Here is a 25,472-nt window from a genome sequence, read left to right as displayed (position 1 = left end):
GTAGGGTTTGTGCTCGGGAAAAGCCAGGGAAGCAGCAGCTCTGCATCTTAGAGAGGGACGGCTCGTTAGCTCCCATCCCTAACGACGCCAAGGATGATTAATACGAGCTGCTCAAGGGGTCAGCGCCGGGATGCGGAGCTAATGGGAGATGCGATATCCAGCCTTCGCCCTGCCTCGCCCCGTGCAGCGAGGCCAGGAGCATTAAAAGCTCCTGTTTTCCTCTCTCGGCAGACGTTGCTGCCGCCAGCCCCAGCCTAACTCCATTAAGGAAATTAAAGTTTGGGAGAAAGCAGCCGGATAGAAAGCTCCTGGGTTGGAATATCCCTGGGGGGAACAAAGCAGCGGAGGATGAAGGATGCTCGGGGTCAGCCCGGCTCCCAGCCTCCGGGCTGACCCCGAGCATCCCATCCACGCTCTTTCCCACCTCTAAGGAAATCCCACCGGCTTTCTTGAGGGATGCCATCAACCCAACGACGCTCGGAGCAAAGGATGCAGGCGCAAGCGCAGGACCGGACCCTCACATCTTTATGGGACGGGGAAAGCAGCTCGGGGGTGATGCATTCACCCGTGGGACTTGCTTAAATACCACCAGGAATCCAAACCGCGCCCAGTGGCAGAAATCCCAAAAGCTCCTCCACGTACAACCATCCCCCAGACGCCTTCACGGAGCGGGAGAAACCCCGGCGCCCACCCAAAACCTACCTTTCAGGCAGGAGAACTTGAGCCCCATGTTTTCATCCTCTTAGCGGGAGCCAGCTCCCCAGCCCCGCCGCCGGTCCTCGCCGCTGGCGCTGCAAAAGAGGGGCGAGGGTTGCGGGAAGCGATTCCGGGAGGAAGGGGAGCGAACCGGCTAAAAGCACGCACCTATACCCACGCGCGTGTGTATATATACATATATTTATAGGCGCCCAGGCATAACAGGAAGCACGGCTGCTCGGTAGCAAAAACCGCTGGTGATGTCACGGCGTTTTAGTGACTCAATCTCGGCCGCCAAGTTTCAGGAGGAACTTTTTGGGAGGGCGGAGAAGGAGCCTGCGGCTGGCTGGGGAGTCCCACCGCCGCTTCTCTGCGCCCGGGGCCGGTGCTGCCAATGTTTCTGGGTGAGGATGTCGGGAGCGGGAGGGATCAGGTCGTTATTTATGAAGGCAGCCCCTGCTTTCAGAGAAAACCCCAAGCCCACGCGCAGGAAATGGAGGGATGCTCAGCTGCAGCGTCGTGCCCGGGGCTGCCTCCCTGGGGGCTGAGCCGGAGCAGCCGGCAGCAGTCGGGGATGCGCCGCTGGGGAACGCGCCGTCCCGCTCCGTTTGGGCATCCCTGATGCCCCGAGAGCTTTTGGGTGGATGACACCCATTGCGGGACATCGCTTTTTTTTTTATGACGCTGAAAGTTATTCTGGGCAAAAAAAATCCCTTTACTGGGAAATCTGCATCCCTCCTGCCCACAGCTGCTGGGAAAAGCTTATCGGGAGGAGGGTCAGTGACTCATTTTGGCTCTCCCAAGCTCCAGGGCCTGCAGAGCGCCAAGCAAACGCTCTGCTTCCCCTGCCTGACCTCCGCCACGGATTTACTTCGCCTTTCCAAGCAGCCCTGAGGTGGGCCGGCAGCAGCCGGCAAGGCGAAGCGGGAACTTGCCACCGCTAGTTTTAATTCTGCATTTCTTATCGGCTCCCCACAGGCACCCTGAGCCGCGACACCCCCGCAGCTGGGGAGCCGTGCCAGGGCTGGGAGCGGACCCCCCCCCCCCCCGCCCCGGGGAACCCCCACTTCGCAGCTATCACGGCAGCCGCCCAAATATCAAGAAACCTGTTTTGAGGTGGGTTCTCTGGTTTCTGGCACCACTGGCCACCCCAGCCGCTGGGGCTGAAGGAGGGTCGTGCAGGGGAGACCCAGCCCCATGGCGCAGGGCGGGGGGTCCCCTCTGCGGGGACCAGACCCCCGTGGCCAAGCCCGTGCAGGACACAGAAGCCCCCTCCCCGCTGCCGCTGGCTCTTAGCCCCGTGCCCCCGCCACGGCCAAACACCAGCACCCCTTGCTCGTGGCACCGGGAGAGATGCTTGGGCAGAGAAATGCCCCCCCTCCATCAGCCTTTCAGCAAGATTTCTGGTGGTTGGTGCTGGGGCTTCAACTTCGCTCCCGTGCCGGCGCCAGGCCAAGAAGCATTTGCATTCCTGACGAGTTCACGCTCCAAAAACCCCCAGACACTCATCGCAAGCGTCACCAGAGCGGTGGTGGCCGGGCAGAGCTGCGGCGGAGGGGAGACGTTCAGCCGGCGTGCGGGGCTGGGGGTGCGCCGGGGAGGGGGAGCAGGGCCAAAACTGGCCGCGGTGCTCCGAGAGGCTGACACTTACCCGGTCCCGGGAGCCGGAGGCACGGTGCCCGCCGTTGCATCCCACCTCCCCACCGCGCCTGGCTGCCCTCGGGTGCAGGAGGGGAGCGGGGGTGCGAGGTTGGGTGGGGGGTTCCCACTCAGGCCCAGCCGTGCCCTGGGAGGAGGTTGCAGCGAGACGGCTGGGATTTTTGCAAGGTTGGTTTCTAACCTGGTTAATCAGGTTAGCGGAGTCCCGGCTCCTCCCATCCATCCCCCCCCTCCAGCCCCATCCAAGCCCAGCAAAGCCCTTGGGTGATGAGGAAACGCTGCTTTACTCTCACCCCGCTGCACAATCCAGCCCGGTGCAGAGAAGAGAGGAGCGGGAGAGCCCCTCGCCTCCGGCCGAAGCCGCTGGACCACCGAGCATCCCTACAAGCAGTCGGATGGGCTACCAAGTGCCTAGAAAGGCAAGTACCGGTTTGGTATGAGGGAACCACACCCAGCTCTGGCAGGACCCGTGAGCATCCCTGAGGTCCTAATGTCTCGAGAGCAGCGATGCTCCCAGTCCTTGACCTTCTCCAGCTTCCAGAAAGGGTCTTTTCCCCGCTCCTGCCTGACCTGCCAGCCCGAAAAACCAGCCCGGCAGCAGGAACAGCACCAGCCAGAGGGTTTCTCACCACCCCCAGGATCAGAGCTTGGGGTCGGGTACCACCCCGCTGCGAGGATGCCCGGGCGAAGAAGGCTCTGCCTGCGGAGCAGCCGCCTTTGCCCGCGTTAAAAGCAGCCAGAGGCTTTTTCATGTTCGCCTCCTCCACAATTAGGAGGCGAGGCCCCGAGACGGCTCCTTTTCAGACCGAGCCGAAAAGCAGCGGTTCACATCCAGGGCGCCAGCGTGCGGGGAATGCCGGGCTGTACATTAAACACCCCGCGGCTGCAGGCAGGAGCGAAGGGAAAACTTTGAACTTCGCCTGGAGATCGGAACAAGCCGATCCCAGGAGCTTGGGAGGTCTCTGGCGAGATCAGAGCCCCACGCGCGAGACCAAGCCCCGCTGGGATGGGCATAAAGGGGAGCGGGGAGGGGAAAGGGGGGGGTTTTGTGCTCCAGTTTCTGCTGGCCCGGTCCTGCCGTGCTTGGTGAAAATCCAAACTGTGGAAAGGGCCGATCTCCTCCCCCATCCGGCTCCTCCAATTCCGCAAACAAGCGAGTTATTGCAAAGTTTCAAACTCAAGAGCCAGGCAGGCAGCACAGCCTGTCGCCCCAGCTGCAGGCACTGGTCCTGGACGCAAAGGCCAGGGCAGATGTTTCCAACCCGTGGCTCCAGTTTTGCCCCAGAAAAAAAAAAAAAACCAGACAAATGAACTGGTTCCTGTGGGTTTTTCTGCCTGTTCAACTGCAGATTCCAAGAGCTGGAGGACTTGGCAAGCCTGGTCTTTCCGGATCCCATCCCAACGTCAGCGCACGCAGCATCCCCGGGGGCCAGGGACCCCTCACCGGCAGCCCTGACGCTGCAGCACAAATCCAGCCTCTAAGCTGCAAAAATCCCCCCTCCTCCTTCGACGCCTCTCTCCAAAACACCCAGTTTGCTGCTGTTGGGTGAGAACAAACAGCCCCAAACCCACAAGGGCTGGAATCAGCCTGGCCTGGAGCAGCAGTTGTTGGTAAAACCGTGAGCAAGCGAGATCGATGGCTTGCTGCAGCAGGGAGGTAAACATAAACATCAGCCTGCTAAAATAACTGTGGTTAGCTCTGCGGGCTGCAGCGCTGCTCGGGCTGGCGTGGTGACACCCGATAGGCACGAACACAGCATTGCACACCCCTTCCTCTCCTCCCCACCGGCTGGGAAGCAAAGACACCCTTGGGCAAGTTCACAGGGTAGGGTTTGGCCACCTCGAGGTGGCCGGGTATGGCCTGGAGACCCTCCGGTGCGCAGCCCTCCTCGCTACGGGGGAAAGCCCCCGGATGACCGGCATTAGGCAGGGCTGAATTCTGAGCACAGGAGCAGCCCCACAGGTCGGACATCCCCTCTCCACAGGCACCACGAGACCCTGAGGCAGCCTGCCTCCGCTCCATGTCCCTCCCAGGAGCTCCCGCTGCCCACAGCGGGGCCGGCGCTGGGACACGCCGAGTGTCACGACGGGGCAACTGGGCAAACCCCACCACAAGCCAGCAGGCCAGGGGGGAGGAGAGGGTGGGCTCATAAAGCTTCCTTGGTGGGTTAGCATGGAGCTGGCTACCTCTCCAGGTGAAGACTTGCCTCTCCAGCCCAGGCAACCATGCTGGGGGGTCTTCTGATGTGGCCAGTGACCAGTTTCCATTTCTGGCCGTGGCCCTTTGGCAGCCGGGCTGCTCCTCTCCCCGGGCTCAGCGCTCCCCAAACCACCAGCCCCATCCTGCCTGGGTGCAGAGGAGGGTGGAGGGGGCTGAAGCAGCGATGAGGGGGTGAGGATTGAGGGCAACCTCCTAACTTTGCTGGAAGGGGAAGGGCCAGGTGAGCTCACAGCTTTGTGGATGCCAGAGGAACCGCAGGGAGAGGGATGTGTTTTGCAAACACCGGCCGCAAGAAAAGCTTCAGCTGGAAAGCCTGACCTGGAGAGCCCACCACAGAGCTGCTCCTGCAAACACCAGCTGGGCTTGTTTTAGAAAGGAGGGACGAGAAGCGGCTTTCTGGGTCACAGGGTCCCAAAGTCTGCTAACGCAGGCAACACGTCACCCTGGCACCGTGCTAACGGAGCGATGAGGCCGCCTGCTCTCCGCTTCTGCCCCAGGTCTCTTCTGGCCCAAGCAGGGGAAAGGGCTGGTCCCAGCCTGCCTCCAAATTTGTCCCAGAATGGGGCTGCAGGGCCATCGCACGGGACTTGCTGAAGCCAGAGGTGGCAACAAGGCTGTAGGTGCAGGGAGGGGAAAAGAAACCCTGTCCCGGAGCCCCACGCCGGGGGAGGCTCGCAGCCAGCCAGGGCGGGCGAGCGGTACCCGGAGGGGATGCCAGGCGTGGGAAGGGAGGAGGATGTCACGAGGAAGCAGCTGAAGATGCAGGCTCTAGGGAAACTGGAGCAGCTCCAGCATTCCCCAAGCACAGGCTCTTGGCAGGACCGGCAGACCGAACAACCGGCAGAAAACACCCCCAAAGAAAATCCAGCGGGCTGTGGCAGCAGCCCTCACGAGCAAGCCAGGAGCTACTGTGGCGCGGGGGTTAGGAAGCAAAGCGGAAAGCGAGCACGTACCTGAAGCACAAAACCAGAGCGTGCTGGGCTCTCCTGCTAAACCTGCATCCAGAGCAAACCGCCTCCCTGCCAGGCATGGATTCAGCGGGAGGCTGGGAGGCCACGGCTGGGAATTGGCTTAGGGACCTGGCCACGGCTGCCACGCTTCTCGGCTCGCTGAGCTCCAGGTTAATCTCGGCCCAGCTTTCCCTTTTATCCCCTGGTACAACCTCGATACATTTTTTCAATTAGGTCCATCTTTTAAGCTCCGGAGCGCATTTCTAGGAAGGGCTGCGTTGTTTCTCATGGCCCTCGTGGGCTGATGCTGCGCAGACCGGGACATCCCTGGCACCGGTCCTGCCCGCATCCAGCTAAAGTGCTGCCACGCTGCAGCCGGTGCGGCGCTGCCTGGAAGCACTCAGGGAGTTACCCGTTACCCCCAGCCCACCTACCGGGTACTTTTAAAAGCAGCGTTCCCTGTCTGCCTCATCACAGCTCCGGCAGATTGCAAAGCGCCAAGCTCGCCACGCAGCAGCACAGACCGCTTTCACCTTTCGTGCGGTCCCGTTATTAGAAACCCCAGCCAGCAACCGGCCTCCATCCTCTCCGACTCTGCGCCCGCCGCCTTTTGCAGGGCGACGGCTGAAAACCAAAAGGAAAATAACATGCAGCTAGGGTGTACTTTTGGAGGAGAAGGCTGGGTGAAAGTGTGGTCTAAAAGCGACAGTAAAAAATGAAAAATAAATCGATAAAGTCCTCCGCGGATACTTCGGCAGAGTGAAATCGCTGCCTGCTGTGGGAGGGCTGGTTGCAGGGTGATGGGTAAAGCAAACGCGGAGTTTGCAGCGCAGGAGTACGATGCGTTTAGATGTTTAACCCGAGTCGTGAGTAACGGAGCCTGGGCAGGATGGGAAGGAAGCAGCTTGCCCAGCCCGGTCTGCCCGATCCCGACCAGCTCACTCGGCTCCTACAGGCAAGGGTGGGCGACCCAGCTCCGCTCCAGGAGCTGAATTAAAACACAGGCTACAAGCGCGGCTCACAAATGCACGCTGAGCGCATTTCCCCTTGAGGCCATTTTCCAAGCTGCAGTCAACCGCAAGTCCACCCCACTAACAACCTCCTCCATTAGCATTCGTGTGCTCTTTCCGTATCGGTAATGCCCTCCGCCCGAGCATCTTGAGACATTTTACAAATAGCAGCAGCAGCAGAGTGCAGCGATTAGGCCTCTAGCCAGGGAGCAAAGAGACCCGGGTTTGCTTCCTGCATCTGTCACTGTCACCTCTCCTCGGCGTGCATCTCTGCCACTTAGAGAAGAAATTCTTGGGGGCGGGGGGCCATCTCCACAGCGCCATGCGGAGTGGGGCCGGGCTCTGCACATCTGTCTGCCCCCGGCTCCAGCTGTGCCGGGAGAAGAGGCTGCAGCTCCTCCATCCTGCCGGCTGAGCTGCTCGTCTGCTTCCTGCATCCACATCAGCTCCAATGAGCTCAAACAGGTTACGTGGCAGGTCTTTGCTCGTTTTCACGCTGACACAGGCTAGGGAACATCCCCGAGCAGCTCAGCTGGCAGATGGGAGGGGGGAAGGAGGAAAAACTCCAGCAGCAGGCTGCTTCACTTGCTGAATGAAGGAAAAAAAAGCCCAAAGCCCTCAAACACACAGAGCAACCACCTCAGAGAGAATACGGAACCAGAGACGTACAGAGATATCTCTCATGTATGTGAGCACACAATCAAAGACACCCCTTGGCTCTTGCCACCCATCTCCTCTTCGCACTCATGATGCCGCACAAGCCAGGAGGAGCAGGGACTGTTCCCGATGTGCATCTAGCCCCAAACACCCACCGGTTCTCCATGCAATTTTAAGGCAGTCTCATTTCTCGGTAAAAATAATGCCTACAGCCCCCCCCCCCCCCCCCCCCCAACTCTCTGCTCCCTTCTGGGTTTCTCAAGCTGGATCTATACGTGGAGTTTTTGCAGACAGCTGGAAGTGCCCTGGGCCACCAGCTGGTGGTACATCACGGGACATGCCTTGGGGCTGTCTGGGTCTCAGGTCACTCTGATCCTTAATTTCAAACCGAATGGGCACTTAAGCGACGCATGCTCAAGGCTCTTCGCTGTCCCCCTTGTGACCAAAGGATTCAAGGTGAGCACTCACGTGGGTCCAGCAAAGAGTCCTCCCACTCAGAAACCAAATCACTTTGTACTGGTATTTTCAGATACTTGCGGGGTCTGTTTATTACTGTTTTGAAATATTAGGGTCGAGAGTGCAAAAAAAAGAATCCCACATGGGAAAAATTTTGCATTTCCAAGTGCCTGAGGTCCTGCGGATGAAGTAAAGAGCTGGGAGCTAAACGTCTGGGCAGGCAAATGCCCGACCTCCAAATCTTGGTCAATACAGGGGCGGAGGAATAAATAACCCTGCATGTAATCGATTGCTAACAAAACAAAACAAAAAGTGAGACACCCATGCTCAGTGCCATCTCACCAGCTATCACGAGGACTCCGGTAACAGAGATGCAGACACCTTCCCCAAGATTTCTTCCCCAGAAGTTTTAAAAGCAGTTACCTTGAATTCCTCCGATGAATTCAGCTGATCCACCAGCCAGGAAACCAGCATTTGCTCCTGCAGGTAGGTTTGGCACATCAGCAGGAAAGGGCAACACAGCCTTCGCTGAGCCCGGCAGCTTCCTCATTCTTTCACAAGAGCCACCTTGGCTGCGGGGCTGCCTTGCCTTTATGAAATTGCTGCCTTTTGTCCAGCCTTCAATGCAAATAGGACAGGTGAGATAAGATCTGAGCACCACAGTGCTTGTCCTTTTTGCTGAAAGCCAGCCTGGGCTTCTCCTGATGGCAAAACACTCAAAGGACCTCATTTAAAAGCAAATAGAAGATTAGCAAAAAAGGAAAGACAAAGCATTAATAGCTGCTCCCCTTCCAGCAATGTGTCTCATCGGTTAGTCACAGGGAGCGTTTCCATCAGGTTACGGACCGATGAGATACATTTTGCTTTGTCTTCCGAGGGCGAGAGTATGAGCAGGGAGAGATTAGACTGTATTAGCACGTATATGATCAAAGCTTGATTATGACATCTAGTCACAAAGAATAAGAAATACATTTCCTGTGGCTCAGGAGACATACCAGCTTATACGGCAGCACCGGCTGACAATCTCACATAATTAATGTAGCGCGTCTTGCTAAGATAACATCTGCCTCTGGAACAATAGGTTAGATTTCACGAGGTGTTTGTACAGAGGTGTTTGTACAAGCGAGAAAACAGTCCTCTTCCTGCAGCGTGTGCGATTTGCAGAGTCTACTCCGAACATACGTTGCCAAAGCATTGCCGTTTCCAGGATATCTTTTCATACAGCCGTGGATGTGTAGTAAAACAGCCACTGGAACACGTTTATCTTGCTGCTTGTGAGCTAGATACATGTTTTCATTGAACAAGTAAAAACATTTTCCTTTCCTGCAAGCGTATTTGACTCATGCTAAGGAAAGGCTATTGACTAAGTGCCAATCCCTTTTGTTAACACCCATCGCACCTTACTACTGCATAGCGGGGTGGGGGGGACACAAACCGAACCGTTCAAATCGTCATCTCCTCCTCGGACAGGGAGCTGAACCTCAGACCTTGCCTCATGGCTTTGTGGAATCCGAACTGCAGGGAACTCCACAGCAGGGCCTGACTGGAAGCGTCCTGGTTCTATCCCCTACTTCGTAATGGGATTTTAGCCTTATCCTGTCTCTCACTAAGACCAAGAAGAAAACTTGTGTTTATTTAAATATAAGCAGAGGTAGGCCAAGAGGTTTTGACAATCCCACCCCTCATGTTTTAAAATAAGAACACTAAGGAAAAAGCAGGAACTTGGAGAGAGGCCGATCATTTAGTGGACATTTGGATCTTCCTTGTAAAGACATTTTTGGGTAGAAAGAGAAGGAAATCTAGAGAAACCACTGCAGGTTGAGGCCACGTTTAACTACAGTCTGAGGCTATGTTTAACTACAGTTTGACAACCAACCATGAAGAGTACGGCAACAAGAACTGCACTAGTCTGAGATAAAGAGCTTCATTGTGCAGTAAACTTACTCTTAGAAACAAACATGATTTAGAAAGACAGAAGCTGAACTAGACTATACGTAGGCTCCTTGATTCGATGTACTCAGATCGCTTGCCTTCAACTTGGAGGGATACATTTCAGACCTACTTAAATGGACACTATATGAACCAGCTGAAAACAAGATCTGTTTATAAACCCCCAAAAGACTGCATAAAATTATGAAGGTATTTCACTCTCCTCTTCTTTTGTAGACTCAAACTGTTTTAGAACTCTCATTCAAACTCATTAGCACAGTTCCAGTCCCTTTTACAAATCATTAGGTGAATATTTGGTTTTTACCTTGAGTTTAACATTTTCAAGCAATAACTGGTTGTACGCTCACGGAGAGCAGGAATCACTGTAGCATTTGGGAATACTGCTTTAACATGTTCTCTGTAGCTGTGTCATGCTAAACCACTGCAAAACAAGTGACACATGAGCACGGAACATTGTCCTCAGCAGTTCGCATTTTACTGTGCCAACAGAATGACATTTCCAAACCAGGCCAAAAGAAACCGTTAACCTTACATTTATGTATTTGACCTTAAAATTTCTCATCTGAGGACCAGACTGATTTTTTTTTTTCTTTTTTTGGAAAGGTATTTCCATAAATCATTAAAAAGCAATCTCTCTAAAGATTAGAAAGGCTTAGTCAAAACTTTGTAATATGAACAGTAGGGACAAGCAGAAGTAGTTCTGGTTTCGAAGGAATAGCAACGTTCACTACAACTGGGAAGGTGTCCACGAGGACAGCTGTAACTGACAGTTTGCAGTTCTTCCAAGGAATCTCACAAAAAAAGATTCAATGGCTTATGGATACATCACTCTTTGCAATGTGACATGCCACTCCTTTTTAATCAGTCGGGTTTCCACATAAGGTACTGAATATTATTCTATTTCCATTCAAAAATAGCAATTTTCTCTCTTCAGTACATAGTGGGAATGCCCGTAAATTAGTCAGTAGAAACCCCTCTAACACAGGTGGAGGACAGCTTTGTTGATCTCTGGGTTTGTCCAGTCATTCCGGATATCATCCAGGTGATTATCAAAATCTACAAGCGTCTCGTAGGACTTGCTGTCCAAGAGAGATGCAGCGATTCTCTGGGCTTCGGTCCAATCTTCACAAAAATCACTAGGACGTAAAATAACCAGGAATTAAAAGGAATCACAAAGAAAATCTCCACCACCACCTCTACTCTAGAAATTAAGCCACGACCTCTGCAACGTGGTCATACCGCTGCCTGGCTGCAGAAGCCGGCTGTTCTCTCTCAGTACAGCAGAAAAATAAAGCTTTAAAAGCACTGTCAGCTACACCCACCGCCCTTACAGCGTCACTCATCACAATCAAAGTTTTGCCCTTATCCAGGCGACCCGTTTTTCCTTACTACCCGAACACAAATAAACTGAAGTCTACTTACACGTGTGGGTCCTTGCACCTCCACTTGTTCTCATGAAGCTCATACACGTGAATGGCAGGCTCTATGCACTCCATTGTAAACTTGGTGTTATCAACCTGTTGTGCAACAGAAAAACACTTTAGTCTCCTCTTCAAGTTCCCAAGTAAAGAGATTAAAAAAAAAAGAAAAAAGTTAGTTTGTAAAAACAGGGCACCTTACACTAACTTGTCCACTGTCCTACCTTCACGGGAGCCAAACTTTACACATTTAAACTGCCAACATCCTTTGTCACTGTGGCAAGGAGGCAAAGCATTGTTTGCTTCATAGAAGACAAGAGTTTAAGTCACAAAAGGGGGTCTGAAATCAAGAATACACTGCCTTCACTCAAGCCTCACAGCAGAGAAGGCCTCTGTTTCCTCTGAGATGGCGGAGAGCTAACTGCAGACTCTCTGTAGACTTACTAAGAACTTTGCTGGCTACAGGTCATTGCACCTCTTCCCCAGAGCATTTGGAGGGAAAGAGAAAATTAGTCACTTAGCTATTAAAGGATCCAGAGAATGGCACTGAAATGGCTAGGCCAACACCACGGTCATAACATTAACAATACAGAAAGAGGTGGGGAAAAAAATGAAGTAATTTACCATTATGAGCGCTGTATCATTAAAGCCCTCTGCAATTCTGGAGGCCACCTTTTCCGCAACCTGGTTTGGACTGCAGCAGAAGGTAAAAGTAACTGTGTTATTTGAACCATGACATTTCAGCTGAAACCAGCAGGAAATATGCTTAAAGAGATGTGAAAATTACACTGCATGCTTACAAACAGGAACAAGATATCAAGCTGATGTTACACTTGATAGAAGTCAGAAGACCAAGAAAACCCCAGCTCCTCTCTTCAGCACACGATCTGGATCTTAGCTATGCTTAGGCAATGGGTTTTTGACCGGCAAAATGCTCACTGCAGACTGCATGTCATCAAAATCAACATTTTGTGGCCTCCTACCTTCTTCCACCAGACCAAAGACCGCAACCATCTTTGACCTGGCAGGCATTTAAAAAAGAAACCGAGTTTGCTCTCCAGTCTGCATTTGAACCCACTCACTGCCCAGCTTCTCTACCAAAAATCAGATACTCTGTTTCAAAGATGACAATTTTCTACGTGGTGCCAGTTATCTTCAGAAATGAAATCAGAGTTCAAAAACAAAAACCCAAGCCTGTGATGTTATTTCAAACCTCAAATAGAACAGACAAAGTGTATCTTCTCCTTAAAAATGTCTCCAGCAGATTTATTTCCCTTGTAAGGAATGGACAAATAACGCCTTTATCCCTGTCAGATACCTTAGCGGTCACAAGCATTACTTAAAAAATATACTTGAGACTGAAGGATGTACTTTATTTTGTTAAAGTACTATGCTCTGTCCCAGCTAAACACGCCGTTCGTGTTAATTTTAAATGCAAGTATGATGTACTCTCGTTAGTCCTGATACTGGATTTATCTAATAGATAAGGGCAAAATATTTGATACATATATCTAAAATTATATTGTGGCTCCACAGGAAGGCCCCCTTATTGCCTATTGAGTAATTTGAGTTAGCTAGCAGGGGAAAAAAATGACTAAACCTGGGGGAAATGAGCGAGAAAAGATCTCTCTGCCTGACTGACATCATCTTTCATTTCAAGAGCGTCCCTTTACCACGTAAGAAAATGCTTCAATAAAACTCGGAGACAATTAAGTAGTTTAGTAAGAATTAGGTCACTTCTGAAAGACTTTCCAAAAGATACTCGGAATCATTCGAGTTTATGAGATATGTACCGCACAAGCAAACACGCCTGCAAATTTTGGCTATTTCCCTGACAACTGTAATTAAACTGGTTGGCAGTCGTTCAAATACTGGCCTTTTATAGTATCCACTGAAGAGGAGTGATACTGGAAAGACTGGGGTTTCTGCACCTGAACAAAGGCCGTATCCACCAGCACCACGAAGACAATGTGAAACCAGATGACAGTTGTCAAAGTTAATCAACACGCACAATTTATGTCGATGATTTTTGTTGGCAGAGTACAAAGTACAACATAAAAGAGCAAACAGAAGGAAATATTGCACCAACACACCTGGCATCTTTCACGCGTTCATTTGCCTGGTAATATCCAGCTATCACGTAGCTATTCTCTTTGCACCAAGAGTCAATCTGAAAAAGCAATTGGAACAATTAAGCCCAGGAAAAAAACAGAAAAAACCCTACAGAACTAAGGAAATCGCGTGTCTGTCCTGCAAACAGAATGGCAAGTGAAGCATTACAATATCTTTGCCAATTGCTTCTTTAAATCTATACATATTTATATATTTTTATATGCGCACTCACACACGGAGTTTGGCTAATTTAACTAGAACAGAGAAACCAAATTGAACATTTGGAGAATGGTGGAAAACATTAACCAAATGGAGCAAAAGAGCAAGAAGTTATCTCAGTCAAAACCTGGCCTAAATTCGAAGGACACGACTCGTAAAGAGCTTCACAATGCTGCCTGGGAGAGGAGTCCAGGTCTCACCTCTCGCCATTTGTGGCTATTTGCTGTGGCTATTTTCTGTTAGCGTTCATTTGACGGAGAGACATTAGAAAACGTTCACCATGTGGAAGCGTGACTGTACGGTCACTTCGAGAAGAGCTTGCTGATCTTATTTCAAATATAACATTTCTAGGCTAAAGTGGAAGCATTTTTTTTAATCATAATTAGCAAATAAAGCTTGATGTAAAAGGTAAATGCAAGGCCGAAAAAGTTTGTCCCGTTTACCATTTTTTCCAACACGCTCCGTTACAAAAAGGCTTTTGTGATAAAATGGTTTTTCTTTCAGAGTTCACCCGCAAGGGTAACTAACCACTGGAGCAACTTATCAAGCAACATGGGTGGATTCTCCACTCTTTCAAATCTTTCAATCAAAACCGAACACTTTTCTAAAAATACTCTCCAGTTCAGCCACAAGATAAGGGTTTGATGAAAGAACTGTCGGTGTAAGTTCTCTCATCTCTGTTACAAAGTCAGACCAGGCAGCTCCTCCTTATTTAACACCTATATGTAAATACTGAAACATATGCATTTATTTGCATACTATTTACTCAACTTCTGAGTTACAGAAGTACAAAAGTTTATGTACTATTTTTTTTTTAATAAGCGCAGTTTCCGCATGCGCATGCTGCTGTTCTTTCTGCTTTCTGCTGGATCTGAATTCCTCCCGCTGAGTCTGTCTTGCTTTGAAAATACATATATATGATGTTTCTCCTTATAATTGAGGCTATCAAGTCAGCATAATACAGAGCCCTGAAAGACAGAAGTGGAGAAAGCAGCCAGAATTTTCCTTTGCAGTCCCTAAAGAGCATGCATCAAAAAAACCCTCAACAGCTATATTAAAATGGAGTCCAAAAATATATCTGATGCTGACCTGTCGCATCCTGTAAGTCAAATCTATCTCATTTTTAGCAATAATTATAGTATTAGACTGCATAAACAAACAAAAAAAGCCATGTGAATAATCCCTCCTCTACAAGGGATGACATGGATTTACGTGATTTTTAAAAAAAAAAAAAAAAAAAAAAAAAAAAAAGCTGTGTAGCCCTGCTATAGCTGAAGGCCAACTGCTGTTTCAATTACAAACCCATTTTGAGGGCTTAGGACCAGGGTTTTAATTGTTAGTGGCTTGAAAGCTTGGCATTAAAGCCAGAAGCCCAGAAACTAAAATTAGTAATAATAGAAAAGTCCATCAATTTTAAAATTAAAAACCGTAGTACTAAATCAATTTTTGTTGCATACCAAAAACGGTCTTAAAAAATGAGAAAGTAGGATTTTTAAGTTCTCAGCTCCCCAAGTGGTAATTAAAAACTGCTTCTGTTAAAAAAAAAAAAGGTTAAAAAAAAATCTTTTTGGAATTAAAGCTGTTTCCACCTGCAATTTCCAAACACTCTCTAACCGCAGTACTGTCACCACAGGTAGCCTCAGCATCAATTAGCCCCTGATATTTTTAGTCACGTCCAGCCCTGACGAGGGCAAGCCAACAGGGGACAAATTGCGTCTTGCTTCCACACGGCGCGCGTCACCCCTGGAAAAATCAAAAGCGGCCTGCCCTCCGATCTGCTTGTGCCAGCACGTGAAGGCGGTGGCAGCGGGGTTTGGAAGAGCCCTGGGAGGAGAAAGGCTGCAACCGGCTGTGTCGTGGTTTAACCTCAGCCAGCAACCCAGCCCCACGCAGCCGCTCGCTCACCCCGCTGCCCCGATGGGATGGGGGAGAGAATCGGAGGAGTAAGAGTGAGAAACACTCCTGGGGTGAGATAAGAACAGTTTAATAATGGAAATAAAGTAAAATGGTAATGATAATAATAACAATATACTAATGGTAATAACAATATACAAAGCAAGTGATGCCCAATGCAATTGCTCACCACCCGCCGACCGATGCCCAGCCAGCTCCCGAGCAGCGATCGCTGCCCCCCGCCAGCCCCCCCAGTTTCTATACTGCCCATGACGCCGTATGGTATGGAATGGCCCTTGGGGCAGTTGGGATCAACTCTTCTGGCTGTGCCCCCTCCCAGCTTCTTGTGCCCCTGGCAGAGCATGGGAAGCTGAAAAGTCCTTGACTAGCATAAGCAGTACTCAGCAACAACTCAAACATCGGCGTGTTATCAGCATTATTCTCATACTAAATCCAAAACACAGCGCTACGCCAGCTGCTAGGAAGAAAATTAACTCTATTGCAGCCAAAACCAGGACAGGCTGCCAGCTGACCACTGTCCCAGGCGGTGGGGAGCGAATGGAGGGGGAAGTGCTGCTTTTTTTTTTTTTTTTTCTTTCTTTCTTTTTGAGAAGATGTGGTTGCAAACCACATCAGTTAGGTGAGAAATTCAAAGGCACAAAAAACCCCAGGTGAAACTTAATTCACTTTTTCTTTAGGGACTCCCTTTTTGAAAGGGATTTCAAACTGACAAGCCAAAGTGCAAATTAAATGCACGTGCTTCTGCTCCTTCCTCTTTAGCTACAAACCTTCAAGCCCTGCTGCACCATTTAATAAAATCTCATTGTGTGGATTCCTTGCACCTAGGCTGCTGCTAAAGCGCCACTCGCAATTTTTAGAAGTTACCACGTGGACAAGTCCATTTGAAAGCGTACCCTCTATTTTCAGATTAAATCTGAAGACTACTGCTCCCATTTGATGTTCTGTGTTAACTTAGGACAGAGAAGAGGTGAAACTCATGGGCCTGGTTCCAGAAAACCCTCCCGCGTGTGACCAGGCCACAGGCTTGACCAAGAATCAGCAGTAATTGAACTGGAAGAGAAACAAATCCCATCAAAACCTGCCAAAGCTTCAAAAATGCTTTAGAAACAGAAGCGCTTCACTACAAACATTGAGTTTCAACCATGCTAATCTTGCTGATTTGTTCAGTAACCATGCATTATATTGTATGGAACAGGTGAGAGCGCCCTCCTTTTAAACACTGCAACAATAAAATCCAATTTTCATAGCTGCCTCGCCAGTGTTTATTGACACCTTTGCCTTTGTTTAAACAAAACAAAACAAAACAAAAATCCAAGAGCCAAAGGCCTTGGGCTCTTGTCAAACACTGTGTTTTAAAGCTGCCAAGTATCACAGGAGTCATCAAATGTGATTGCAAGCCACAACACCTCTTAGCAAGTCCTAATTAATGCGGGAAATGCCAGGGGTTTCCGATCTTTAACTTTCTGTATCAAAACCCAAGAGCAAATACGTAAGACAATGCCATTTCTTTGGTTCCATAATGATTCGCTTACTGTAGATGTGGTAAGATATTTCAGATGTTGCAAGAAACAGGATTTATCTCCTAATCATCTGATCCTGTAGGCAAGACCTACAGCAGAAAACGACACCAAAGGCCTAAAGTTCACAAAAATTCACTGTCACTGACCCTGTAGAAGACATCTAATCCTAATTTAAAGAAAAATCCTACGCATACTTTAAATATTTTATACATGTTATTCTGTACTTTGGTAGCAACTTCCACTTACTCATTCCCAGAGGAAAAACAAATTACCGTCATTCAAAAAGGTAAAGTCAAGCCCTGCCTACATTAAAGAAATTATAAACAGTATTATTACATTTTCCCAAGCAGGAACATGAGCAAAACCGGAAGCAGAAAATGATTACACCGGCAGCATATGTTTCTATGTTACTCCTACACGATTACACTGGTGTAAATATATTTAAGAGTGACAAATTTTGCATGCTCCACAGCACTACGGCAAACCTAAACGGCCAGGGCTGAGGCTCAGCCCCCGTTCCTACTCCTCTGGCTGCGTTCAGTCATACCCAGGCTTCAGAAAGATCTCAACATTCCCCTGGCGTCATCGCAACTGGAGAAAACTGGAATTTGTTTACAAAGAATTATTTTTTATGAAGCAATTTATTAAACTGAGGGAAACGTTTAGGGCAAGAATCAGAAACGAGTTGTTTTCTTACAGGTATCAAAAAGGGATGGGTTTTCTCCTGTTAATAATGACAAGCCTTTAAACAGACAGAAAAGTCCAGAGCTCAAATCACACCCAGATCCCACTTTAGCGGTGGCTACGTCTACCGTGAATGTGCCAAAGCACTTCTTTGCCTCCAGATTTGCACCAGCCTACCCCGACTCCCTATTACAATAAAATCCAAGCATGTTTTGCTCCCACTGTCTTCTGCTTTTGACAAAGGGACTCCCCCCAAATGCCAGGCAGAAAGGAGCCACGGCCCAGTGCGGGATGGCTCCCGGTTTTCGCGACCAGGGGGTTGAGACCGGAACGTGCCGGCCCTACAGCCCTGACACCGTTCTCCTCCTGCCTATGTGACAACGGGGGGGGAAAATGGGTTATCCCACAATGACTTACTGCAAGGCTCTTCCACGGCGGCAGGCAAGGTACGGGATATCGGAACGGGGAGTGCCTGGCTGCCCCCGGCTGTCCCATGCTTCACTAATGCAACAGTGAGCTTGCAATACACCAAGTGAGATTTCAAACCCAAGCCAGCCCTGCAGTACGAAGAAACTTCATATTTTTATTTTTCTATTTAGGCTAACAGCTTGCATAAACAGGGAAAGTACACCAAAAAGAATTAAAAAATGCACACTTACATGCAGCTATACGCTCTTACTTGGAGACAAGCATGCCCTTTACCAATTAGCTGATACTACTTCCAAGCGCCTTAAAGGCAAGCTGGGAAAAGGTCCTTCTGCTGTAGAATAAGGACGTTCCCTCTGGGAGTTATTCGGGGATAAAGACACCAATATAAATAGCAGTCTCTCTGCACCGCAAAAGAAACTGGACGACACTACGAGGCTCTGTCGTTTTCTGCTGCTTCCCTGGCAGAAAGCTGTACAGCGGGTGGGCCTCGGGGGCAGTTCCACTCTCGAAACACCCCGCTCACCCCCCCAGGCTTGGCCGCCGCTAGCACAGGGTGGGCAGAGCTTCCCCAGCGCCCCACGGCCCCGCAGCACCGGCCCCTCCTCGCCCCGGCCGCACCCCCCCGAGCTCGGCCAGGACCTGGAGACGAGCCCCTCGCTGCCAGGCCGAGGGCCTTACCAGGGTGAGGGCCACCTCCAGCATGGGCGCCAGGGCCAGGGTACCGTGGAAGAGCGGGATGCAGTCGACGAAGAGCGAAGGGGACCCGGCCTGATCCCGGCGCGGAGCACCCGACGGCCGCTCAGCTACCAGCAACCCGTTCACGGCGCAGTGCGGGTACTTGGCGCCGTGCAGCACCATCTTGCAGTAGGCCTGCGTGGTCAGCTTCATCCTGCCACGACAGACGGACAGCACGGCGGCCACCGCCGCCTCCCCTCAGGCCTCAGGCCTCAGGCCGCCGGCCGCCAAGTGTCACCAAGTGTCGCCAAACGCCACCAAGCGCCGCCAGCATTGTCGTAAAAAAGCGGGGAGGGCGGGCGGTCCGCCCGCATCCCGTCAGCCCCTGGGGCGGGAGCCGCTCCTTCGCGGCCTCTCGCTCGCCCGCGTATCCCGGCGTGCACCGCACTTCCGCTCTGGCGGCTCCTTCCGGTCGCAGCCCGGCGTAGAGGACGGTCGCCAGGTCGTTGGGCCGCGGCAGGCGGTGGGGGCCGGGACGGGGGATCCAGGGGCCGCCCATCGCCCGCCGACAGCAGGGCGGGCCCTCCCCACCTCATCCACCCGCCCTGGGGGGCGGCGGGCGGCCGGGGCAGCCCGCGTTGGGCGGGGGGGGGTTGAGGGAGGAGCGCTGCGGTCTCCCCCTCCTCTTGAAGGGGCCTGAGCGCTGCCCCGTGTCGGCGCGGCGTCATATCGCCGGTGTCACGTCATGTCGGATAGATGCGAGATGTTACCGCCGTGGATGACATCCCGGGGCGGGGGGGGCGCATCCCTGCGCCGTGAGCCCCACGCCAAGGTCAGGCGTGGGCCGCGGGCTCCGCGCTCACCTCGCGGGAGGGGTCGTGGGGTTTTTAGCTGAGAGCAGGGGCCTGTACAAAACCTATATCCTGGAGCAGATGCGCTGCTCCTGGCGAGCCCTTGCGTGGGTGCATCGGTCTGTGGGAGAAACCGTTCGTTGGGCGTCTGCCCTTCCCTCGGATGCGTTGGAATTGTTCGCTGCTGGAGCATTTCTCCAGTGGCTGTGAGATGTGTTCAGACTCAGCTCGCTTGGGGCTCCTGGCTTGCGCCCAGTAACGGTTTGTTACCGAGCCAAAGCATCCCGGAAGGCTGAGTTGGACCAGGGAACGCCTTTGAGTTTAAATACAGGAGGCTGTGTGAGGAAAGGTGGAAGAGGAAGGCTCATCCAAGTAGCGGTAGTGGGGGAATGTCTCTGAGAAGCCTGGAGCAGTTCAGTGCGATATGCCACCTTTCAGAGAAAGGGCAGGAAACCTCTTGGCCGGCTTTTCTTTTTTTACAGACAAATAGAAAACGGTGTTATTTCACCTCCGTACATTCAGCGTCTTCACCTGACGCTGTCTTACCTGCCATTGTTTTGTCCCCACAGGATGTTGGCTTCGAGGGCGTTCAGCCTCGTTGGGAAGAGAGCCCTTTCCACCTCCATCTGCGTGAGAGCGCACGGACATGGTAGGTGGTAACTGCTCTGGTTTTTTGCTAAGGGCAATAAAACAAGCCCTTCAGAGGAAAACCACAAAAAGCTCCTGGTGGGGTTTGGGTAAGAAAAAGATAGGGATAGAGGGGGTTTGGCGAGGCTGGTGCCTTGCCTGGTGGCAGGAGAGCAATCCAAGCAGCCTGTGCCCACAGATGCGTTGCAGGGGCAGGGCTGACTGCTGTGGGGGAGGCAGCAGGAGCCAAGGGGCAGGCAGAAACTAGGCTGGAAAAAGCGTAGGGGGCTTCTGGGTATTTGGTAGGGGAGGCGATCGGTGTGGCAGCTGGAAATGGAGGTGGCTGAGACATTAATAAAGTCATTTCGGATATTACCTTTTCTGTAGATCCCCTTTCTGCTTTGTTCTTGCGCTCTTAAAATAGCACCCACACTCTTTTAAGAGAGTACTCTCTCTTCTCCCTCTTCCTCTCTGATGAATGCTTCACCTGGAAGTCTTTTCCCTCCAGGATTCCTTAACTGTCATCACCTTTTCGACTGAGCTGGTGTTTTTTTGTATCGTAACCAGTAAGAATTATTTGCGCAGGAGTCGGAAGCTTGAACGGGTGTCTCTTCTGTTCCCATGTGCAGCTGGCGTTGTGAAAGCAGAGGATTTCAGCCTCCCAGCCTATGTTGACCGTCGTGATGTTCCCCTGCCTGAAGTGGCCTTCGTAAGGGATCTCTCTGCTCAGCAGAAGGCGCTGAAAGAGAAGGAAAAGGCATCTTGGACTGCTCTGTCCGTTGATGAGAAAGTTGAACGTAGGTAGCAGGGGGCTTTAAGTAACCTGACAGCTAGATACGACGCAATCGGATCCGTTGCACATTCGTTATTGACAACTTTTACTAGAAAACCAGCTGCAGGCGGTGCCTGGTGAGGCAGCTGTTGAACCCTGCTCCTTCCAACGGCTCTGCGAGCCGAGCTTTGTGAAGGAGCTTTGTTAATTACGATGGAGCTCCTTGTGTGTATGCAAGTCAAGATCAGTGGTTTGTGTTCCTGGGATCCTCGGTGCATTTTCAGAAAGGTAGAAGCGCCTGCCGTGGCGGCTGTTTTGTACCTGAGGTCAAGTTCAGTGATTTCTTCCTCTTCCAGAAAACAAATAATAATTATATTTGTTTCTCGATTCCCATCTGCTTTCAACAAGCCAGGAAAAAAATCTCTTCTAACAATTGCACGTTGTTGTAATGTCCAGCTGAGTAAAAGGAAACCCGTGTATTTGAGTGTTAATGACCACTGACCTTAGCATTACCAAATTGCAGGTAATTCAAGTGCCGAGCAGGTCTTTTGGCTTGCAGATGAAACTCTATCATCTTTTCTAACTGCGATCATGGTATAAAAGCGAAAACCTGGTCTGTGAACAATTCTGTGTCTGTCCCTGCCAAAGTGAGAAGGTTTAAAACTCTTTTGGGAACCGCTCCAATATTCATAAGCACTCTCCAAATCTAAGGCTCTTTTGAACTTCAAAATCTTGTGGGCCTGAGTGGCAAAGCTGAGAGAAACCTTCTGAGATACAAGCATTCCCGTTGAAATTATTTGTGCTAGGAAGCTTTATGGTTGATACGCGTACTGGGAATTGGAGGGAAGGAAGGAGAGCTGCGTTGTTCCTTCTGTCAGGCCTGTAATGCAACTTTTGCACAAGTTTACGATAATCTATAAAAAGGAGACTAATGCTGACCTGGCAGGGGGTGAGACGCGCAGGGATGGTGAAACGCAGCTCGTTTGCTTTGGCACAAGTGCCTCAGTCTCCGTACAGGAGAGGCCAGCTAATACAGAAGCTTTTTTTCACATCCTTTCCCTTTCGGTCAGCTTTAGGCTTTGGTCACCTCCCTCTGGTGAGCAGCGCATTGCCTGCAAGTGGCAGGAAAAGTCCAAAGAAATGATTTGATGCTTTTAATTTTTTTTTCAGTGTATCGTATCAAATTTAACGAGAGCTACGCAGAAATGAACAGAGGATCAAACGAATGGAAGACCGTCCTCGGTGGAGTACTGTTCTTTCTTGGTGTAACTGGTCTCATCCTCATTTGGCAGAAACATTACAGTAAGTAAACGCCATACGGTGTTAACTCTTAAATGACGAGCAGGATCGATTGATACCTGATGGGAAATTAGAGAATTCTCCGTAATCTGCTCCAGTGGGGGCAGAGTCATGTATTGAACAGCCGTTCCGGTGACCTCCTTGGCAGTTGCTGGTGGTTGGTCTCTGAAAACTCGATTGTGGAGTTGTAAATTCATGGAGATCAGCAGGCACATAGTGTAAATATTCAGGAAGCTGACGTGTAGAAAGGTGAAGGTGGTGGGGAGAGCTTTGGTGGGAGGAGAGGAAAGGGAGGGGAAAGAGTGGTGATACACTTGTGACCCCACAGCTTCCCCTCCCTGTGAAACCTGCTGTCGCAAGAGCTTATTGCCGCCTTGGTAGTAAACATTTGGGTTTCTGCCACATTTGGCTTCCTTCCCAGCTAATGATCCTACCTCAAGGGAGCCCTCCAGCTGCCGTGAGGCAGAGCGCGCGGTTAAATGAGCTGCTCTCCGTCTTGAGGCTTCATCTAGTCGCGGTGAAAGCAGGAGAAGGCTGTTGTCTCGGTACAAGCCTTCGCTGACGAACGAAACAGCTAGAGAATCAGTGCGGGAAGCTGGTCTGAGCTGAATGCTTCCGAAATTGGATGTAGGGAACGTAGGTTTGAGTGGACGATGGCGTGCGTGTGATTGGCACTGAGGGCTGCTTCTGGGGAAACTCTGTTCCCCGCTTGCTCATTTTCTATCGTGACGTTAATTCCGCCTGCTGTTGAATTGCAGTGTACGGCCCTATTCCGCACACCTTCTCTGACGAGTGGCTGTCGATGCAGACGAAGAGAATGTTGGACATGCGGGTTAATCCCGTGGAGGGCGTCTCTGCCCAGTGGGATTTTGAGAAGAACGAATGGAAGAAATGAAGCAACTCAGTGGAACCTGCTCTGCTTGAATATGAAATGATTCCATCACCTGTGTGTGACCTCGTTGCTTATGTACTGGAACAACCTCTCCACCTACATAGATGCTAATAAATGTCTGGTTAACTTGAAAAGTTTCCTTTTATTGGTCTTCCGATGCGTTTGTTGTGTTGGTAATCTGTAGTGCAGGTTGAGGGGCAAAGCTTTCCTGGGGAGTCTTGTCGTGGATGGTGTATTGGCAGCGTTAATCGGTTAAAGGGAATGTTTCTGGGGCAAAAAGCTTGGAATGGTCACAACTTAAACCGTTTTTGCACTGCAACGATCCATAACGAAATAACAGACAGAGCCAAAGGTTTGTAGTTTTTCATCTTAATTGTAGATGGCTTGAGTGAAGCCAAGAACCGGAGATAAGCAGTCCCGCTGCGCAGAGGTCTGAGCTTACATGTAAGGTAAGCAGATCCCAGCTCCTGTGGAGGCTCGGCGGCCCATAACCGCTCCGAAAATAGCACATCGGCCCTCCAAAAGGCAGCGGCACCGGTCAAACTGCGCGGGTTGCGTGGCGGGGATCAGCGCTGCTCCGTCTGTCTTGTCCTCCTCGTGAAGGGAATGTATTCCCAACAGCACGGGCAGGCTGCAGACCTTGCTCCTTGCTCTGGTATCCCGCGCAGACTGGATATTTTTCCTAATATTCAATCTAAATCTCCCCTGGCGCAGCTTGAGCCCATTTCCTGGGCTCAAGCTGCGCCAGGGGAGATTTAGATTGGATATTAGGAAAAATTTCTTCACAGAAAGGGTAGTCAAGCATTGGAACAGGCTGCCCAGAGAGGTGGTGGAGTCCCCATCCCTGGAAGTGTTCAAAAAATGGGCAGACGTGGCACTTTGGGACATGGTTTAGTGGTCATGGTGGTGTTGGGTTGATGGTTGGACTGATGGTCTTAGAGATCCTTTCAAACCTTAGCGATTCCTAGTTTTTACTTTCATTAAAAAATAATCCAGCCACCAAGCCAGGAAACATGAAATTGCTACTCTGCCCTTAACTGGTTTAGTGGTGGACTTGGCAGTGTTAGGTTAATGGTTGGACTGGATGATCTTAAAGGGCTTTTTCCAACCTAAACGATTCTAAGAGGAAGAGGGAGAATTGGTAGATCTAGTTCAGCCAACAAGAGGTTTAGCAAAACCCCGAAGCGCGTTTCGTGCCTCGCGTCTTGCGTGGGGTGACCGTTCGGAGGGGATCGCTGCAGCTGGAGGAGGGAAAAACGCTGCGTTGGGTGGGAGCATCTCGGAGCTTTTATTAAATGCAGCGGTCTGAATGAGTTCTGGTTCACGGCTTAACGTTTTCAGGGCCTGAGTGAAGAAAGCTGACGCCTTTGCTTGTAGCTGCCGAATTTCTCCCTTCACCTATCTCCTGGTGCGTTCCCGAGGCTCTCTGCAGCCAAACCTCTGCCTTCGGTTTAAAAACACCCCTCCAAAGACCCAAAACTACTAAAACAAGTTTCAACTTTGCTTTTGGCCTGATTGCAGGACTCTCGTGGTTTTAAATCCATGCCTGTATTTAGCAGCCGCGGTGGAAAGCCTGGGGAGTCTCAGCCATTCGTGACAGCCCGGTCAGAGAAATTTAGGGAGGGTTTTTAAGTGATTTGGTGGGAGTTAAGCAATGATCAATGATCTTTCCTGCGTCTGAAAGATCTCTTAGATGCAGTGTTTGTCTCCGGGGTGCTGAGAAGGGTGTTACAGGGGTGACAGGATCGCAGACTGGCGATGGCTGCGGGGTTTTCGCTACACTCGCGGTTTGCTTTGCTCCGCTCTTCGTACACCTCGTGCCTCTGGCAGGCTGATAGCCCTGATCTGGGAGAGGGCCGGCGAGCTGCTGGGTGTTACCGGCTTTGAAAATTGATGTTTTGAAGCGCGTGCTGGAATTGCAGCGCTGCTTTACGGCTCCTCTTGCCTCCCCTCCTGGAGGGAGGGGGTGACGGGCTTATCCCCAGTGCTCCGTTAGCTGCACGCCGCTCGTGCCGTGCTCTGGTTTCCGAGGTGAGCGCCTTATTCTGAATTCTGCTCTCATTCCTGTGACTGGGAGGAATCAACATGACTGGGAGAGAAATCCTGCTGAGTGCAGGGCTTGTACCAGCCCGTAGCGTCCCAGAATGAAGCCCGGTGAGCATCGCTGGGCCGAGGGAGTCGTTTCTCCCAAGCGTCCTCCTCTTCACCCTCCCCAAAAGGCTGCGAAAGCCCCAGGGAGCCCGGGAGAGAAACCTGAGCCTCGCCACAGCCCCAGATCCTTATTTCATCCTCCTCTGCCCAGCACCAGCCACTCTCCTCGGTCCCTTCACCTGCCGGAGCAGCCCGCCGCTGGTAAGTGAGCTGAATTTGCTGGGGCTCTGCACGCTCCCCTCCTGACGCATGTTCCCCTTCCCCCTGCTCGCAGCAGCGGGATGCGCTGTTGGAGGGGGGCAGATCTCTC

At 51.1% G+C, this 25,472-nt stretch overlaps 3 protein-coding genes across 10 annotated transcripts in view; 2 read left to right on the top strand and 1 right to left on the bottom strand.

Moving 5' to 3' along the window:
• FBXO31 (F-box protein 31) overlaps positions 1–25,472 on the top strand; it is a 313,905-nt gene that overhangs the window by 251,647 nt on the left and 36,786 nt on the right. The window lies entirely within an intron of this gene.
• On the bottom strand, positions 8,673–18,783 carry EMC8 (ER membrane protein complex subunit 8). 2 transcript variants are annotated; one of them, XR_012831250.1, is made up of 6 exons: positions 18,574–18,783; positions 13,111–13,187; positions 11,642–11,711; positions 11,022–11,116; positions 9,904–10,735; positions 8,673–8,718 (listed from the first exon to the last, which is right to left on the bottom strand). XR_012831250.1 is itself a non-coding variant. In XM_075715145.1 (5 exons), the coding sequence occupies exons 1-5, from the start codon at positions 18,781–18,783 to the stop codon at positions 10,576–10,578; spliced, it is 612 nt and encodes a 203-aa protein (XP_075571260.1). In that variant the 3' UTR covers positions 9,784–10,575. The 2 variants fall into 2 exon arrangements, 1 of the variants encoding a protein (XP_075571260.1); XM_075715145.1 differs by lacking the exon at positions 8,673–8,718 and having other exon boundaries at positions 9,784–10,735.
• COX4I1 (cytochrome c oxidase subunit 4I1) lies at positions 19,016–23,145 on the top strand. Of its 3 annotated transcripts, none has more exons than XM_075715370.1 (5): positions 19,016–19,072; positions 19,991–20,070; positions 20,678–20,845; positions 21,991–22,122; positions 22,878–23,145. In XM_075715370.1, exons 2-5 carry the CDS (start codon positions 19,992–19,994, stop codon positions 23,012–23,014), a joined length of 516 nt encoding a protein of 171 aa, XP_075571485.1. In that variant the 5' UTR covers positions 19,016–19,072; position 19,991; the 3' UTR covers positions 23,015–23,145. The 3 variants fall into 3 exon arrangements, with proteins under 3 accessions (XP_075571485.1, XP_075571487.1, XP_075571486.1); XM_075715372.1 differs by having other exon boundaries at positions 19,071–19,093; XM_075715371.1 differs by lacking the exon at positions 19,016–19,072 and adding an exon at positions 19,267–19,402.

This window comes from Pelecanus crispus, chromosome 8, assembly GCF_030463565.1.
Source record: "Pelecanus crispus isolate bPelCri1 chromosome 8, bPelCri1.pri, whole genome shotgun sequence".
NCBI lineage: Eukaryota > Metazoa > Chordata > Aves > Pelecaniformes > Pelecanidae > Pelecanus > Pelecanus crispus.
The sequence above is the reverse complement of the archived record's forward strand: the minus strand, read 5'-3'. Positions and strand labels throughout refer to the sequence as shown.

What these genes read in the sequence shown, in the direction of transcription:
- EMC8 (XM_075715145.1), bottom strand. Translation starts at nt 18,783, where the DNA reads ATGAAGCTGACCACGCAGGCCTACTGCAAGATGGTGCTGCACGGCGCC. An exon ending in TGGAGGTGGCCCTCACCCTG is followed by an intron (nt 13,188 to 18,573) that starts GTAAGGCCCTCG and finishes TTGCTTTTTCAG; the next exon opens with ATTGACTCTTGGTGCAAAGA. An exon ending in AGGTGCAAGGACCCACACGT is followed by an intron (nt 10,736 to 11,021) that starts GTAAGTAGACTT and finishes TTTACGTCCTAG; the next exon opens with TGATTTTTGTGAAGATTGGA.
- COX4I1 (XM_075715370.1), top strand. Translation starts at nt 19,992, where the DNA reads ATGTTGGCTTCGAGGGCGTTCAGCCTCGTTGGGAAGAGAGCCCTTTCC. An exon ending in CGTGAGAGCGCACGGACATG is followed by an intron (nt 20,071 to 20,677) that starts GTAGGTGGTAAC and finishes TCCCATGTGCAG; the next exon opens with CTGGCGTTGTGAAAGCAGAG. An exon ending in CGTTGATGAGAAAGTTGAAC is followed by an intron (nt 20,846 to 21,990) that starts GTAGGTAGCAGG and finishes TTTTTTTTTCAG; the next exon opens with TGTATCGTATCAAATTTAAC.